Raw genomic sequence first — 14,830 nt, forward strand, 5'->3', positions numbered from 1 at the left:
ATAACGAGATCGTTAAGCGGGATCGTTGCTACGTCACCAAAAGCGTGACGTTGCAACGATATCGTTAACGAAATCGTTATGTGTGAAGGTACCTTAAGTACATTTGTTTGCTAAATAGTTAGGCTCACATGTGTACATTATAATACAACACGTGTGACTATGCGTATTGTAACATTTCTGCAGCATTACTTTATCATAGATCTTGATTATTTTAGCCACATAGCTGAGATTAAACTAAATCTTGATCTTGTTTTCATTCCCAGTCTTTTACGGTTGGCACATCAATCTGCATCTGTAAGTAGCAGCATTCCAATGGAGCGGGGACTGAAAAAAAGTGAGTGTTTGTCAGACATTGCTTTTATGCAAGTTTTGTGTTGATCCAAGTAAAATCAAGCTTCACTGCTCGCTTCTAATATCATTAGACATACATTTACACAACAGTTCACTGCTAAACCTCCTTTTATCACACTTCAAACTAACCTGAGCATCATATTGATGCCGGCATCTGAAAATATTTACCATTTGTTCTTATCAGGATGATCTTGTTAGCGATGTTTTCTCCTTTCAACATTAAAGACTGCTGTAAAAGATATAAATGGATGTAATGTCTGCATGTAAATCACATTGCTGCATTATGTATTGCAGTCTATGTGAGTGACTATGCACATTAGATTACTTTATTAGAATGCTTTATATTATAATGGTGTCAATCTGCCAAAACATTAATAAGAACCTATATTTAGCATAGTCATGTCATGAGTATCATCGCTTGTATCCTTGTTTCTTACACATATCCTTGTGTACAGTATATGATCCAGTAATAACTGCACTCTTTGCTGAACTTAGAGTCTGACTTTCCATATATATATATATATATATATATATATATATATATATATATATATATATATTGTACATATACATAAATATAAAGAGAAACCTGACCAGCACCTCCTAAGTGTGAACATGTGCAAGCTGCAAGACTGCATTATATAGAAAAAAGAAAGCACAGCAGCACTTAGGCCACGTGAAAACACTGAAAAACATTAAAAACATTGAATCTACATTTTTTACTCAAAAAATGTACTTACAGTAATAACTGAAAAATGAAGGTGCTTAGCGCATAAATTAGCCACTTCATGTGTGTCCATCAACCACAGCAAGGTGACCTCCCTCAGATGGTCCCTGTTCTACTGTATATGCCACTCTCGGGCTATCAACCTACATTTAACTGAACACTCATGTTTCTCCCGGGTTTAGCCTAAAATTTATGGGCAGGTAGAACTGATTACGGCTACATGCAGGTAGGAAGGGAGGAAGTTCCACAAAGTCAACTATCATTGCAGACCTCCATCAGTCGGGCCTTTATGGCAGAGTGGCCCGACAGAAGCCTCTCCTCAGTGCAAGACATATGAAAGCCCGCATAAAGTTTGCTAAAAAACACATGAAGGACTCCCAGACTATGAGAAATAAGATTCTCTGGTCTGATGAGACGAAGATAGACCTTTTGGTGATAATTCTAAGCGGTATGTGTGGTGAAAACCAGGCACTGCTCATCACCTGGCCAATACAATCCCAACAGTGAAACATGGTGGTGGCAGCATCATGCTATAGGGGTGTTTTTCAGCTGCAAAGACAAGACAACTGGTTGTCATTGAAGGAAACATGAATGCGGCCAAGTACAGAGATATCCTGGATGAAAACCTCCTCCAGAATGCTCTGGACCTCAGACTTGGCCAAAGCTTCACCTTCCAACAAGACAATGACCCTAAGCACACAGCTAAAATAACAAAGGAGTGGCTTTAGAACAATTCTGTGACCATTCTTGACTGGCCCAGCCAGAGCCCTGACCTAAACCCAATTGAGCATCTCTGGAGAGACCTGAAAATGGCTGTCCACCAACGTTCACCATCCAACCTGACGGAACTGGAGAGGATCCGCAAGGAAGAATGGCAGAGGATTTCCAAATACAGGTGTGAAGAACTTCTTGCATCATTCCCAAGAAGACTCATGGCTGTACTAGCTCAAAAGGGTGCTTCTACTCAATACTGAGCAAAGGGTCTGAATACTTATGACCATGTGATATTTCAGTTTTTCTTTTTTAATAAATTTGCAAAAATTACTACATTTCTGTTTTTTTCAGTCAAGATGGGGTGCAGAGTGTACATTAATGAGAAAAAAAATGAACTTTTTTGAATTTACCAAATTGCTGCAATGAATCAAAGAGTGAAAAATTGAAAGGGGTCTGAATACTTTCTGTACACACTGTAAATAGTGTTGGTGCAAGCTGCTATCTTGTAGGAGGCAACCTCATTCACTTAGCTGAAATCTTATAAGCAAAGTTCAAATTCAAAATAAAGATACAGTGGATATAAAAAGTCTACATTATTCCTGTTAAAATGGCAGTTTTTTGTCATAAAAAAGCATAACAAGTAGAATCTATTTAGAACTTTTTCCATCTTTAATGTTATCTATAATCTGTACAAAGAGAAGCAAAATGAATTGATTTTGAGACGGAAAACTAAAATGATGTGGCTGCATAAGTCTGAGATCCCTCTTATAATTGGAAATGTGGTTGACTTCAGCATTAGCCAATCACACTTAAACTCATGTTAAATAATTGTCAGAGCACAGCTGCCATAATTTACAGCAATTCTCATTAATCCCATATATTGTACAGTAAAGTACAGCTGTTCTAGTAGGATTTCCCAACTTTCCTTAGCTGCATTTTAAGGCAAAAGTCATGGTCTATAAATGGCTTACAATACAGCAAAGGGATCTCATTGTTGAAAGTTATCAGTCAGGAGAAGGATACAAAAAATTTACATGGCATTTGATAAACAATGGAACACTTTGAAGGCTATTATCAAGCAGTGGCTTAAATTTGACACAACAATGACTTTACCTAGAACTGTCCATCCCTCAAAAATTCATGGAAATACAAGAAGAAAATTATTCTGGGTGATTGCTAAGTAGCCTACAGAAACAGTAAGAAAGCTGCAGGAATTACAGGTAAGAACTGGTTGTGTTCTGCATGTGACAACAATCCCCCTTATTCTTCATATGTCTGGCTTGTGAGGTATAGCGTCAAGATGAAAGCCTTTTCTTACAAAGAAAAACATCTAAGCCTAAGCTATGTTTTTCCAAAAGTTACAAGTCTGCGAAAAGCATGTGGGAAAATGTGTTATGGTCTGATGAGACCAGAGTTTAACCCCTTCACCCCCAAGGGTGGTTTGCACGTTAATGACCGGGCCAATTTTTACAATTCTGACCACTGTCCCTTTATGAGGCTATAACTCTGGAACGCTTTGACGGATCTTGGCGATTCTGACATTGTTTTCTCGTGACATATTGTACTTCATGTTAAAGGTAAAATTTATTCGATATAACTTGCGTTTATTTGTGAAAAAAATGGAAATTTGGCGAAAATTTTGAAAATTTTGCAATTTTCCAACTTTGAATTTTTGTGCCCTTAAATCACAGACATATGTCACGCAAAATACTTAATAAGTAACATTTCCCACATGTCTACTTTACATCAGTACAATTTTGGAACCAAAATTTTTTTTTGTGACGGAGTTATAAGGGTTAAAAGTTGACCAGCAATTTCTCATTTTTACAACACCATTTTTTTTTAGGGACCACATCTCATTTGAAGTCATTTTGAGGGGTCTATATGATAGAAAATACTCAAGTGTGACACCATTCTAAAAACTGCACCCCTCAAGGTGCTCAAAACCACATTCAAGAAGTTTATTAACCCTTCAGGTGATTCACAGGAATTTTTGGAATGTTTAAATAAAAATGAACATTTAACTTTTTTTCACACAAAATTTATTTCAGCTCCAATTTGTTTTATTTTACCAAGGGTAACAGGAGAAAATGGACCCCCAAAGTTGTTGTACAATTTGTCCTGAGTACGATGATACCCCATATGTGGGTGTAAACCATTGTTTAGGCGCATGGCAGAGCTTGGAAGGGAAGGAGCGCCATTTGACTTTTCAATGCAAAATTGACTGGAATTGAGATGGGACGCCATGTTGCGTTTGGAGAGCCCCTGATGTGCCTAAACATTGAAACTCCCTACAAGTGACACCATTTTGGAAAGTAGACCCCCTAAGGAACTTATCTAGATGTGTGGTGAGCACTTTGACCCACCAAGTGCTTCACAGAAGTTTATAATGCAGAGCCGTAAAAATAAAAAATCATATTTTTTCACAAAAATGATCTTTTCGCCCCCAATTTTTTATTTTCCCAAGGGTAAGAGAAGAAATTGGACCCCAAAAAATGTTGTGCAATTTGTCCTGAGTACGCTGATACCCCATATGTGGGTGTAAACCATTGTTTGGGCGCATGGCAGAGCTTGGAAGGGAAGGAGCGCCATTTGACTTTTCAATGCAAAATTGACTGGAATTGAGATGGGACGCCATGTTGCGTTTGGAGAGCCCCTGATGTGCCTAAACATTGAAACTCCCTACAAGTGACACCATTTTGGAAAGTAGACCCCCTAAGGAACTTATCTAGATGTGTGGTGAGCACTTTGACCCACCAAGTGCTTCACAGAAGTTTATAATGCAGAGCCGTAAAAATAAAAAATCATATTTTTTCACAAAAATGATCTTTTCGCCCCCAATTTTTTATTTTCCCAAGGGTAAGAGAAGAAATTGGACCCCAAAAAATGTTGTGCAATTTGTTCTGAGTACGCTGATACCCCATATGTGGGTGTAAACCATTGTTTGGGCGCATGGCAGAGCTTGGAAGGGAAGGAGCGCCATTTGACTTTTCAATGCAAAATTGACTGGAATTGAGATGGGACGCCATGTTGCGTTTGGAGAGCCCCTGATGTGCCTAAACATTGAAACTCCCTACAAGTGACACCATTTTGGAAAGTAGACCCCCTAAGGAACTTATCTAGATGTGTGGTGAGCACTTTGACCCACCAAGTGCTTCACAGAAGTTTATAATGCAGAGCCGTAAAAATAAAAAATCATATTTTTTTCACAAAAATGATCTTTTTGCCCCCAATTTTTTATTTTCCCAAGGGTAAGAGAAGAAATTGGACCCCAAAAAATGTTGTGCAATTTGTCCTGAGTACGCTGATACCCCATATGTGGGTGTAAACCATTGTTTGGGCGCATGGCAGAGCTTGGAAGGGAAGGAGCGCCATTTGACTTTTCAATGCAAAATTGACTGGAATTGAGATGGGACGCCATGTTGCGTTTGGAGAGCCCCTGATGTGCCTAAACATTGAAACTCCCTACAAGTGACACCATTTTGGAAAGTAGACCCCCTAAGGAACTTATCTAGATGTGTTTTGAGAGCTTTGAACCCCCAAGTGTTTCACTACAGATTATAACGCAGAGCCGTGAAAATAATTTTTTTTTTTTTCTCAAAAATGATTTTTTAGCCCCCAGCTTTGTATTTTTACAAGGGTAACAGAATAAATTGGACCCCAAAATTTGTTTTCCAATTTGTCCTGAGTACGCTGATACCCCATATGTGGGGGGGAACCACTGTTTGGGCGCATGACAGAGCTCGGAAGGGAAGGAGCGCCATTTGGAATGCAGACTTAAATGGATTGGTCAGCAGCCGTCACGTTGCATTTGCAGAGCCCCTGATGTACCCAAACAGTACAAACCCCCCACAAGTGACCCCATATTGGAAACTAGACCTCCCAAGGAACTTATCTAGATGTGTTTTGAGAACTTTGAACCCCCAAGTGTTTCACTAAAGTTTATAGCGCAAAGCCGTGAAAATAAAAATTCTTTTTTTTTTCACAAAAATGATTTTTTAGCCCCCAGTTTTGTATTTTCACAAGGGTAACAGGATAAATTAGACCCCAAAAGTTGTTGTCCAATTTGTCCTGAGTACGCTGTTACCCCATATGTCGGGGGGAACCACTGTTTGGGCGCATGACAGAGCTCGGAAGGGAAGGAGCGCCATTTGGAATGCAGCCTTAAATGGATTGGTCTGCAGGCGTCACGTTGCATTTGCAGAGCCCCTGATGTACCCAAACAGTACAAACCCCCCACAAGTGACCCCATATTGGAAACTAGACCTCCCAAGAAACTTATCTAGATGTGTTGTGAGAACTTTGAACCCCCAAGTGTTTCACTACAGTTTATAATGCAGAGCCGTGAAAATAAAACATCTTTTTTTTCCCACAAAAATGATTTTTAGCCCCCCAAATTTTTATTTTCCTAAGGATAACAAGAGAACTTGGACCCCAGAAGTTGTTGTTCAATTTGTCCCGAGTACGCTGATAACACATATGTTGGGGTAAACCCCTTTTTGGGCGCACGGGAGAGCTCGGAAGGGAAGGAGCACTGTTTTACTTTTTCAACGCAGAATTGGCTGGAATTGAGATTGGACGCCATGTCGCGCTTGGAGAGCCCCTGATGTGCCTGGACAGTGGAAACCCCCCAATTCTACCTGAAACCCTAACCCAAACACACCCCTAACCCTAATCCCAACGGTAACCCTAACCACACCCCTAGCCCTGACACACACATAATTCTAATCCCAACCCTAATCCAAACGTAAATGTAATCCAAACCCTAACCCTAACTTTAGCCCCAACCCTAACTTTACCTCCAACCCTAGCCCTAACCCTAACCCTACCCCTAACCCTAAACGTGACTGAAATACGTGGCACTGAAATACGTGGCACTGAAATACGTGGCACTGAAATACGTGGCACTGAAATACGTGGCACTGAAATACGTGATACGTGGCACTTAAATACGTGGCACTGAAACACGTGGCACTGAAATACGTGGCACTGAAATACGTGGCACTGAAATACGTGGCACTGAAATACGTGGCACTGAAATACGTGATACGTGGCACTTAAATACGTGGCACTGAAACACGTGGCACTGAAATACGTGGCACTGAAATACGTGGCACTGAAATACGTGGCACTGAAATACGTGGCACTGAAATACGTGGCACTTAAATAAGTGGCACTGAAATATGTGATATGTGGCACTTAAATACGTGGCACTGAAATACGTGGCACTGAAATACGTGGCACTGAAATACGTGGCACTGAAATACGTGGCACTGAAATATGTGATACGTGGCACTTAAATACGTGGCACTGAAACACGTGGCACTGAAATACGTGATACGTGGCACTGAAATACGTGGCACTGAAATACGTGGCACTGAAATACGTGCAACTGAAATACGTGGTACTAAAATATGTGGCACTGAAATACGTGATACGTGGCACTGAAATACGTGGCACTGAAACACGTGGCACTGAAATACGTGATACGTGGCACTGAAATACATGGCACTGAAATACGTGGCACTGAAATACGTGGCACTGAAATACGTGGCACTGAAATACGTGGCACTATGACTGTCAAAAAATGTTCATTAAACGGTTAGGGGTGAGGTTAGGGGTAGAGTTAGGGTTAGGGTTTGGATCCCTTTATCACCTTGATGGTGGTGGGTGGCTTTTCAGTGTGTTTTCTGTTTTTTTCGATAAAAATGCATGCGTTTTTAACGCAAACAAACGCATGTGCTTAAAAACGCAAGAAAATACTGCAGGTTGTATTTCTGAAAATGAACGCATGCAGAAAAAAACCGCATGCGTTTGAAAACGCGACCAAACGCGTACAAAAAAAACGCATGCGTTTTCAATGTTAAATATAGGGAAAAAACGCATGCGTTTTTTTGTGCAAAAAACGCTGCAGACAAAAACGGAAGTGTGAAACCAGCGACGCTTTTTATAGCAAAAAAGTTTTTGCGTCTCCACATTTTGAGACCTATAATTTTTCCACATTTGCTCCACAGAGTCATGTGAGGTCTTGTTTTTTGCGGGACGAGTTGACGTTTTTATTGGTAACATTTTCGGACACGTGACCGTTTTTGATCGCTTTTTATTCCGATTTTTGTGAGGCAGAATGACCAAAAACCTGCTATTCATGAATTTCTTTTGGGAGAGGCGTTTATACCGTTCCGGGTTTGGTAAAATTGATAAAGCAGTTTTATTCGTCGGGTCAGTATGATTACAGCGATATCTCATTTATATCATTTTTTTTATGTTTTGGCGCTTTTATACGATAAAAACTAAAATATAGAAAAAATAATTATTTTGGTATCGCTTTATTCTCAGGACTATAACTTTTTTATTTTTTTGCTGATGATGCTGTATGGCAGCTTGTTTTTTGCGGGACAAGATGACGTTTTCAGCGGTACCATGGATATTTATATCAGTCTTTTTGATCGCGTGTTATTCCACTTTTTGTTCGGCGGTATGGTAATAAAGCGTTGTTTTTTGCCTCGTTTTTTTTTTTTTTTTCTTACGGTGTTTACTGAAGGGGTTAACTAGTGTGGCAGTTTTATAGGTTGGGTCGTTACGGACGCGGCGATACTAAATATGTGTACTTTTATTGTTTTTTTTTTTTAATTTAGATAAAGAAATGTATTTATGGGAATAATATTTTTTTTTTTTTTCATTATTTTGGAATTTTTTTTTTTTTTTTTTTTTTACACATTTGGAAATTTTTTTTTTTACTTTTTTACTTTGCCCCAGGGGGGGACAATACAGATCGGTGATCTGCCAGTTTGCATAGCACTCTGACAGATCACCGATCTGCGAGAAGTACAGGCTGCTTCACAGTGCCTGCTCTGAGCAGGCGTCTGTGAAGCCACCTCCCTCCCTGCAGGACCCGGATCCGCGGCCATCTTGGATCCGGGTCTGGAGCAGGCAGGGAGGGAGGTAAGACCCTCGCAGCAACGCGATCACATCGCGTTGCTGCGGGGGGCTCAGGGAAGCCCGCAGGGAGCCCTCTCCCTGCGCGATGCTTCCCTGCATCGCCGGCACATCGCGATCATGTTTGATCGCGGTGTGCCGGGGGTTAATGTGCCGGGGGCGGTCCGTGACCGCTCCTGGCACATAGTGCCGGATGTCAGCTGCGATATGCAGCCGATACCCGGCCGCGATCGGCCGCGCTCCCCCCGTGAGCGCGGCCGATCGGCTATGACGTACTATCCCGTCGGCGGTCATACGGGCCCACCCCACCTCGACGGGATAGTACGTCAAATGTCGGGAAGGGGTTAACTTTTTCATCATACACTGAAGAGCAGAAGGGTAACAATGTTTTGAACTTTTGACTTTCAGGCTCCATATCTCACCATCCTCTACTGCTTTGATAGTGAGACTCCCATCATTTTATAGACATTCATCTTGGCTATCTCATACATAAATTTGACTCGCAACTATTTAGCATATGATTAGTTAAGCAGATTGTTGTCATGTCACTGCTATGCTACTGTTTTGCTGCTGGTGGTGTAAAAATAATTTTCTTCCACAATACTGCAAAACACAACCTGTTCTCACATTCCCTAATAGTCCCTAATATTATTAGGTTGATTCCCAAGTGAAAGGTCATTGGTTCGAATCGAGGCGCTGTCAAGAAGATGATTTCCCAAGAATAGAGAAACAGCATCATCCAGGTCATCAATAGCAGTCTCTTGGCCAAGGAAATTGTCAAACTGCATCATGTGATTGTCATGACAGTTGGAAGAATACAAACTGAAGTCTGTCCATCCATTCAGAAGCCAAAAGTTGGACATCCAGGCAAAATATCGAAGTTAACAAGTTGGCTCATCCCAAGGTATATCAGTTCTGGCATGACAAACATGGCAGTGGAGGTGGTTTGTATGGTTCATAATAGTGAGATCACAGACATCGCTGCAAGCACCATTTGATGCACATTTCACAAGTTTGGAATGGTGGCCCGAAAAAAGGTGAAGAAGCGACAGCTTCAATATTGTCATAAGAAGTGTTGGTTTGAGTTTGCAAACAAGTACAGAAAGTGGACATTTAAAGATATGAAATGGGTGATTGGAAGTGATGAAATGAAAGTCAATAGACTAGGCTCTGATAGGTGCAAATGGGTCTGAAAGAAACAAAGGAAAAAAGGGCTAACAGATTGAGAAATAGAAGGACATGTCAAGTTCAGTGGAGTAAGCCTGATGATATGGGGTTGTTTCACAGCCAAAGGCATTGGACACTTGACCAGGATTGATGATGGTCTCAATACTGAGCTATATGTGGGTATCCTACAAGATGAGTTACTTTGTACACTCAAGTACTATGGGTATGAAAAGGACAACATCGTGTTCCAACAGAACAACAATACGTCGAGATTGGTTCCATGACAATGAAGTAGATGTGCTGGATTGGCCCCCACAGTCCCCAGACCTCTACCAATCAAATATTTGTGGATAGAATTGAAGAAAAAACTGTATATATACGTAAGTGAGTCGACTAGTATGCACCAACATTGGGACACATAGAAGAGACATGAGATCAAATTTCAGTAGACACATATTTGAATGTGTTCACAAACAATCCCAATTAAGATGCTGCGCTAGATCATAGGTAGAAACTAAAAAGAAAGTATTGAAATACCTCTGTGTAATGTGGCTGATGTGTCCGAAGTCTCACTGACACGTGACTGATGTAGTTGCTTCTGTTGCAATGGTACCGTCTATGCCGCTGAGGGTGAAGACGACGTTAACAGTACAAAAAGAGAGGGAGCATCCTCCTGTAGATGAAAAATCCCCTGCACTCTCGTTGCTGTGATGGATGGCAGGCAGCCTCGGCCGATGGCGCCGCTGTGTAGTAGCGTAACGAGCGGGCTGTGTGGTTTAGTGGTGACGTCACCTGTATTGACGGACACTCACAGGGGCCAATCCTGACGCGTTTCGAGTGACCCGTCCCTCTTTCTCAAGGTATCATATTTTACATATTTGAATGTGATCGAGAGCATGCCCAGAAGGATTCAGGCAGTGTTAAAAGCCAAAAGTGGATTTACAAAATACTAACAAAATAATAAAAATTACAATTTTGATTTTGAGGAGCAACACCATAACAATGCAGTGATCATATGCTAAATAGTTGCAATTTAAATTTAAGTATGAGATATCCAAGATGATTGTCTATAAAATGATGGCTGTCTCATGTTCAAGGCAGAAGTGGATAATAAGATATGGAGCCTGAAAGTCAAAAGTTCAAAACATTGTTACATTTTTGCTCTTCATTGTACTTCCAAAAGGTATGTGTGGCACAAAGCCAATGCTGTGCATCACCAAAAGAACACCATACCCAAGTGAAGCCTGTAGGAGGCAGCATTATGCTTTAAGTCTGTTGTTCAGAAGCTGGAACTGTGGTTTTAGGCTATGTGCACACTTTGCGGCGTGCTCTGCGGGTTCTCCCACAGCGGATTTGATAAATCTGCAGGGCAAACCCGCTGCAGTTATCCCTGCAGATTTATCGCGGTTTGTTCCGCTGTTTCCGCTGCGGGTTTCCGCCTATACTATTGATGCTGCCTATGCAGCAATATGCAGCATCAATAGTAATGTTAAAAATAATAAAAATTGGTTATACTCACCCTCTGACGTCGCGATCTCCTCGGCGCTGCACTCGGCGGTTTGGTTCCAAAGATGCTGTGCCGAGAAGGACCTTCGTGACGTCACGGTCATGTGACCGCGGCGTCATCACGGTCATGTGACCGTGACGTCACCGCAGGTCCTGTTTGCACAGCAACTGAGACCGGGGACGGCCGCGTGCAGCGCTGAGAGGTGAGTATAGCATCATTTTTTATTTTAATTCTTTTTTTTTTTTACACTATTTATGCTTCCCAGGGCCTGGAGGAGAGTCTCCTCTCCTCCACCCCGGGTAGCAACCGCGCATTATCCGCTTACTTCCCACAACGTGGGCACAGCCCCATGCGGGAAGTAAGCGGATCAATGCATTCCTATGGGTGCAGAATCGCAGCGATTCTGCACAAAGAAGTGACATGCTGCGGGTTGTAAACCGCTGCGTTTCTGCGCGGTTTTTCCCGCAGCATGTGCACTGCGGTTTGCGGTTTCCATAGGGTTTACATGTTAATGTAAACGCTATGGAAACTGCTGCGGACCCGCAGCATCAAAATCGCCGCAGATCCGCGGTAAAAACCGCAAAGTGTGAACATGGCCTTAGTCAAGGTGAATACAATTGTGAACAGTTCCCAATATCAGTCAATTTTGCATCAAAACGTTCAGGCTTCTACTAAAAAGCTGAAGATGAAGAAGAATTTCACCTTTTTGTATGATAATGGCCTTAAGAGTACCTCCAAATGAATGGCTTCCCCAGAAGAAAATCAGTGTTTTGGAATGGCACAGCCAGAGCCCAGACTTAAATCCAGTTGAATCCAATTGAAAATCTGTGGGTTGACCTGAGGACACAGGAGATACCCTTGCAATCTGACAGACTTGGAGCGCTGCTGCAAGGAAGAGTGGTTAAAGAATACCAATTTTAGATATGCCATGCTTTTAGACTGCCACCCAAAAAGACTGAGTGTTGTCATAAATTCAAAGGGTAGTTCAATAAAGTATTAGTTTGTGGGTGCTTATATTTATGCAACCATATTATTTAAGTTATTCAGTTTTCTTCTTCCTGCTGAATTTTGGAGGATTTCTAAGTCCTCTTTTTGTGGTTTTAACTGTTTAGTGATAGGATTCGCAAGTGTAAGGACTCGTGACATGGGTTGCGAGCTTCCATATTTTGGACATTATATCAACTAATACCTCACATATATATATATATATATATATATATATATATATATATATATATATGTGTGTTTTTTTAACTTTATTTATCTTTCAGGGTGCAGTTGGGCCCATGTGGCTCTGTACACTGTGGCATCTGTTCACACAGGATGCATTTGGGTTAGCACTGGGCAGCCAGTCTCATCTAAAAGTATGGGCGTCACTTATAGGCTGTAAGCCTGATGCGCTGCATTACTTGCATGTGAACAGAGCCGCATACCTATTATTTTTTGTGCACTAATATACCAAATAGCCACCCCCTCCATGGATTGGTAGGTTGAGAGTGGCTGTTTCATTGGTATTGCTGTACCTGTGTTGCCGCCATATTTAATTGGGTCCTCTGCACGCTGAAAGTGCATTTGTTTGGAGGTCTGGGCAGGTAAGCATATCTGCCTTTTTTCTGGTGGTTTTTGAATAATTTTGGAGGATTTCTAAGTCCTCTTTTTGTGGTTTTAACTCTTCTTCCACCTGAAAAGATTTTGTTTCTAAACTGAATTGTACTATGGTGTTATAAAAGGTGGATAAAGTTCTGAAATGATTCTCTGTGGTATGATTTTTTTACATGACCAAAACCTGAAATAATAAAAAGGAGGGTAAACTTTATATCCGCTGTATATCTGTTGGCACACATCTTTGTTATGTGATGCTTTCTTTCTTTCATTCTTTCTTTCTTTCTTTCTTTCTTTCTTTCTTTCTTTCTTTCTTTCTTTCTTTCTTTCTTTTTCTTTCTTTCTTTTCTTCCTTTGTTCCTCTCTCCATATCTATATGTGTCTTTTTAACTTACAAGTTCAAAATATGTTAAAATGTGTATATACTTATTAAAAAAATTATATATATATATATATATACACAGACATATATATAGTTCTGCCTTTCTCTATAAATAAAGTGGAGTATGTGCCTCCTCATTTTAGCTTTCCACACAGCGTATCTCAGCCTATAACATACAGCTATAATTATAATGCATCTCACGGTCTGGTTAGTCAGTTTCAAACCTGAAGTTCCTTGAAGTTTCATGATTTAGACATACTGATTCATTAAAATAATACTTCATAGCCTGCGACACATATATGTGCCGGACTTGATTTAGTCAGAAGAAAACGTCCCGCACTTCACATGTGTTTGCATGGTTTTTGTTGCAATTGGCATCCTACTAATATTTGTGTGTTTTGTAAATTCTATTAGCGCTTGTAAGGCTGTCACATAGCACCCTTGGGAACTGGTGCCCTCATGAAGCACAATTACAATGAGAATATCTCATTATCTCATTGGCTTTAGCTTACTGTTCTGTTACCATGGTATCAAATACACAGAGGAGTCTGAAAGTAAGAGCTCTGCTAACAAAGAACATATCCTTGTACAATGACATCAGATCATGTTAGACAGGATAGACTTAATTAAATACCCCCTGAAGTAGGACAAAAATATAAAAGTCATATGTAGTTTTGGCTTACAACAGAACAGAGTATTGTTTTGCAAACAAAGTAGTTAAAATAATTGTCACTGGTCTCATCAAACATTAACATTTATTCACAGAGAATATAAATGGATCAGGAAATTCCGCAGACATGATGGTATAGCGCAGTGGTTATTATGCACCGAATAATCTCTGAGAATTAAAACAAGATTTACTTGGTATTTTTAAATTGTTGAATTTAATTTTCTGCAATTGTCCGAACGTAGTTGGCCAATAGAAGGATGAAATACTGACTGTCGGTTTGTCGATTTCAATCTGTTGAGTAACACAGTATAATTATATTTGATCTTGTTTTTGTTAAAAAGTGTACTTCTGGTTCTTATCTGTGATTGGGCAGCACAATCTATCTATCTATTAGGCAGCACGGAGGCTCAGTGGTTAGCACTGTAGCCTTGCAGCTCTGGGGTCCTGGGTTCAAATCCCACCAAGGACAATATCTGCAAGGAGTTTGTATATTCTCCCCGTATTTGCGTGGGTTTCCTCTGGGTTCTCCAGTTTCCTTCCAAAGACATGCTGATAGGGAATTTAGATTGTGAGCCCCAATGGGGGACAGTGATGGAAATGTCTGTAAAACACTGTGCAATAAGATAGCGATATAATAAATAAATAAATCTATCTGTATGTTGTCTGCCTAACTATCTGTGCATGCAATGGCTTTGAATACAGTGGGTACAAAATCTGGATTCCCCCCCTTCCCAGGTGTAGAAAGACAACTAATATTTAATAGGCACTTCATAT

General features: G+C 40.6%; 1 protein-coding gene across 1 annotated transcript in view; it reads left to right on the top strand.

Annotated features, from left to right (window-relative positions):
* LOC143810029 (uncharacterized) overlaps window positions 1-14,830 on the top strand; it is a 479,140-nt gene that overhangs the window by 310,269 nt on the left and 154,041 nt on the right. The window contains exon 5 of the mRNA XM_077292939.1: window positions 264-334. Within this exon, the coding sequence (XP_077149054.1) occupies window positions 264-334 (71 nt within the window). The remainder of the gene's footprint in view (window positions 1-263; window positions 335-14,830) is intronic.

Source organism: Ranitomeya variabilis, chromosome 2, assembly GCF_051348905.1.
Source record: "Ranitomeya variabilis isolate aRanVar5 chromosome 2, aRanVar5.hap1, whole genome shotgun sequence".
Taxonomy (NCBI): domain Eukaryota; kingdom Metazoa; phylum Chordata; class Amphibia; order Anura; family Dendrobatidae; genus Ranitomeya; species Ranitomeya variabilis.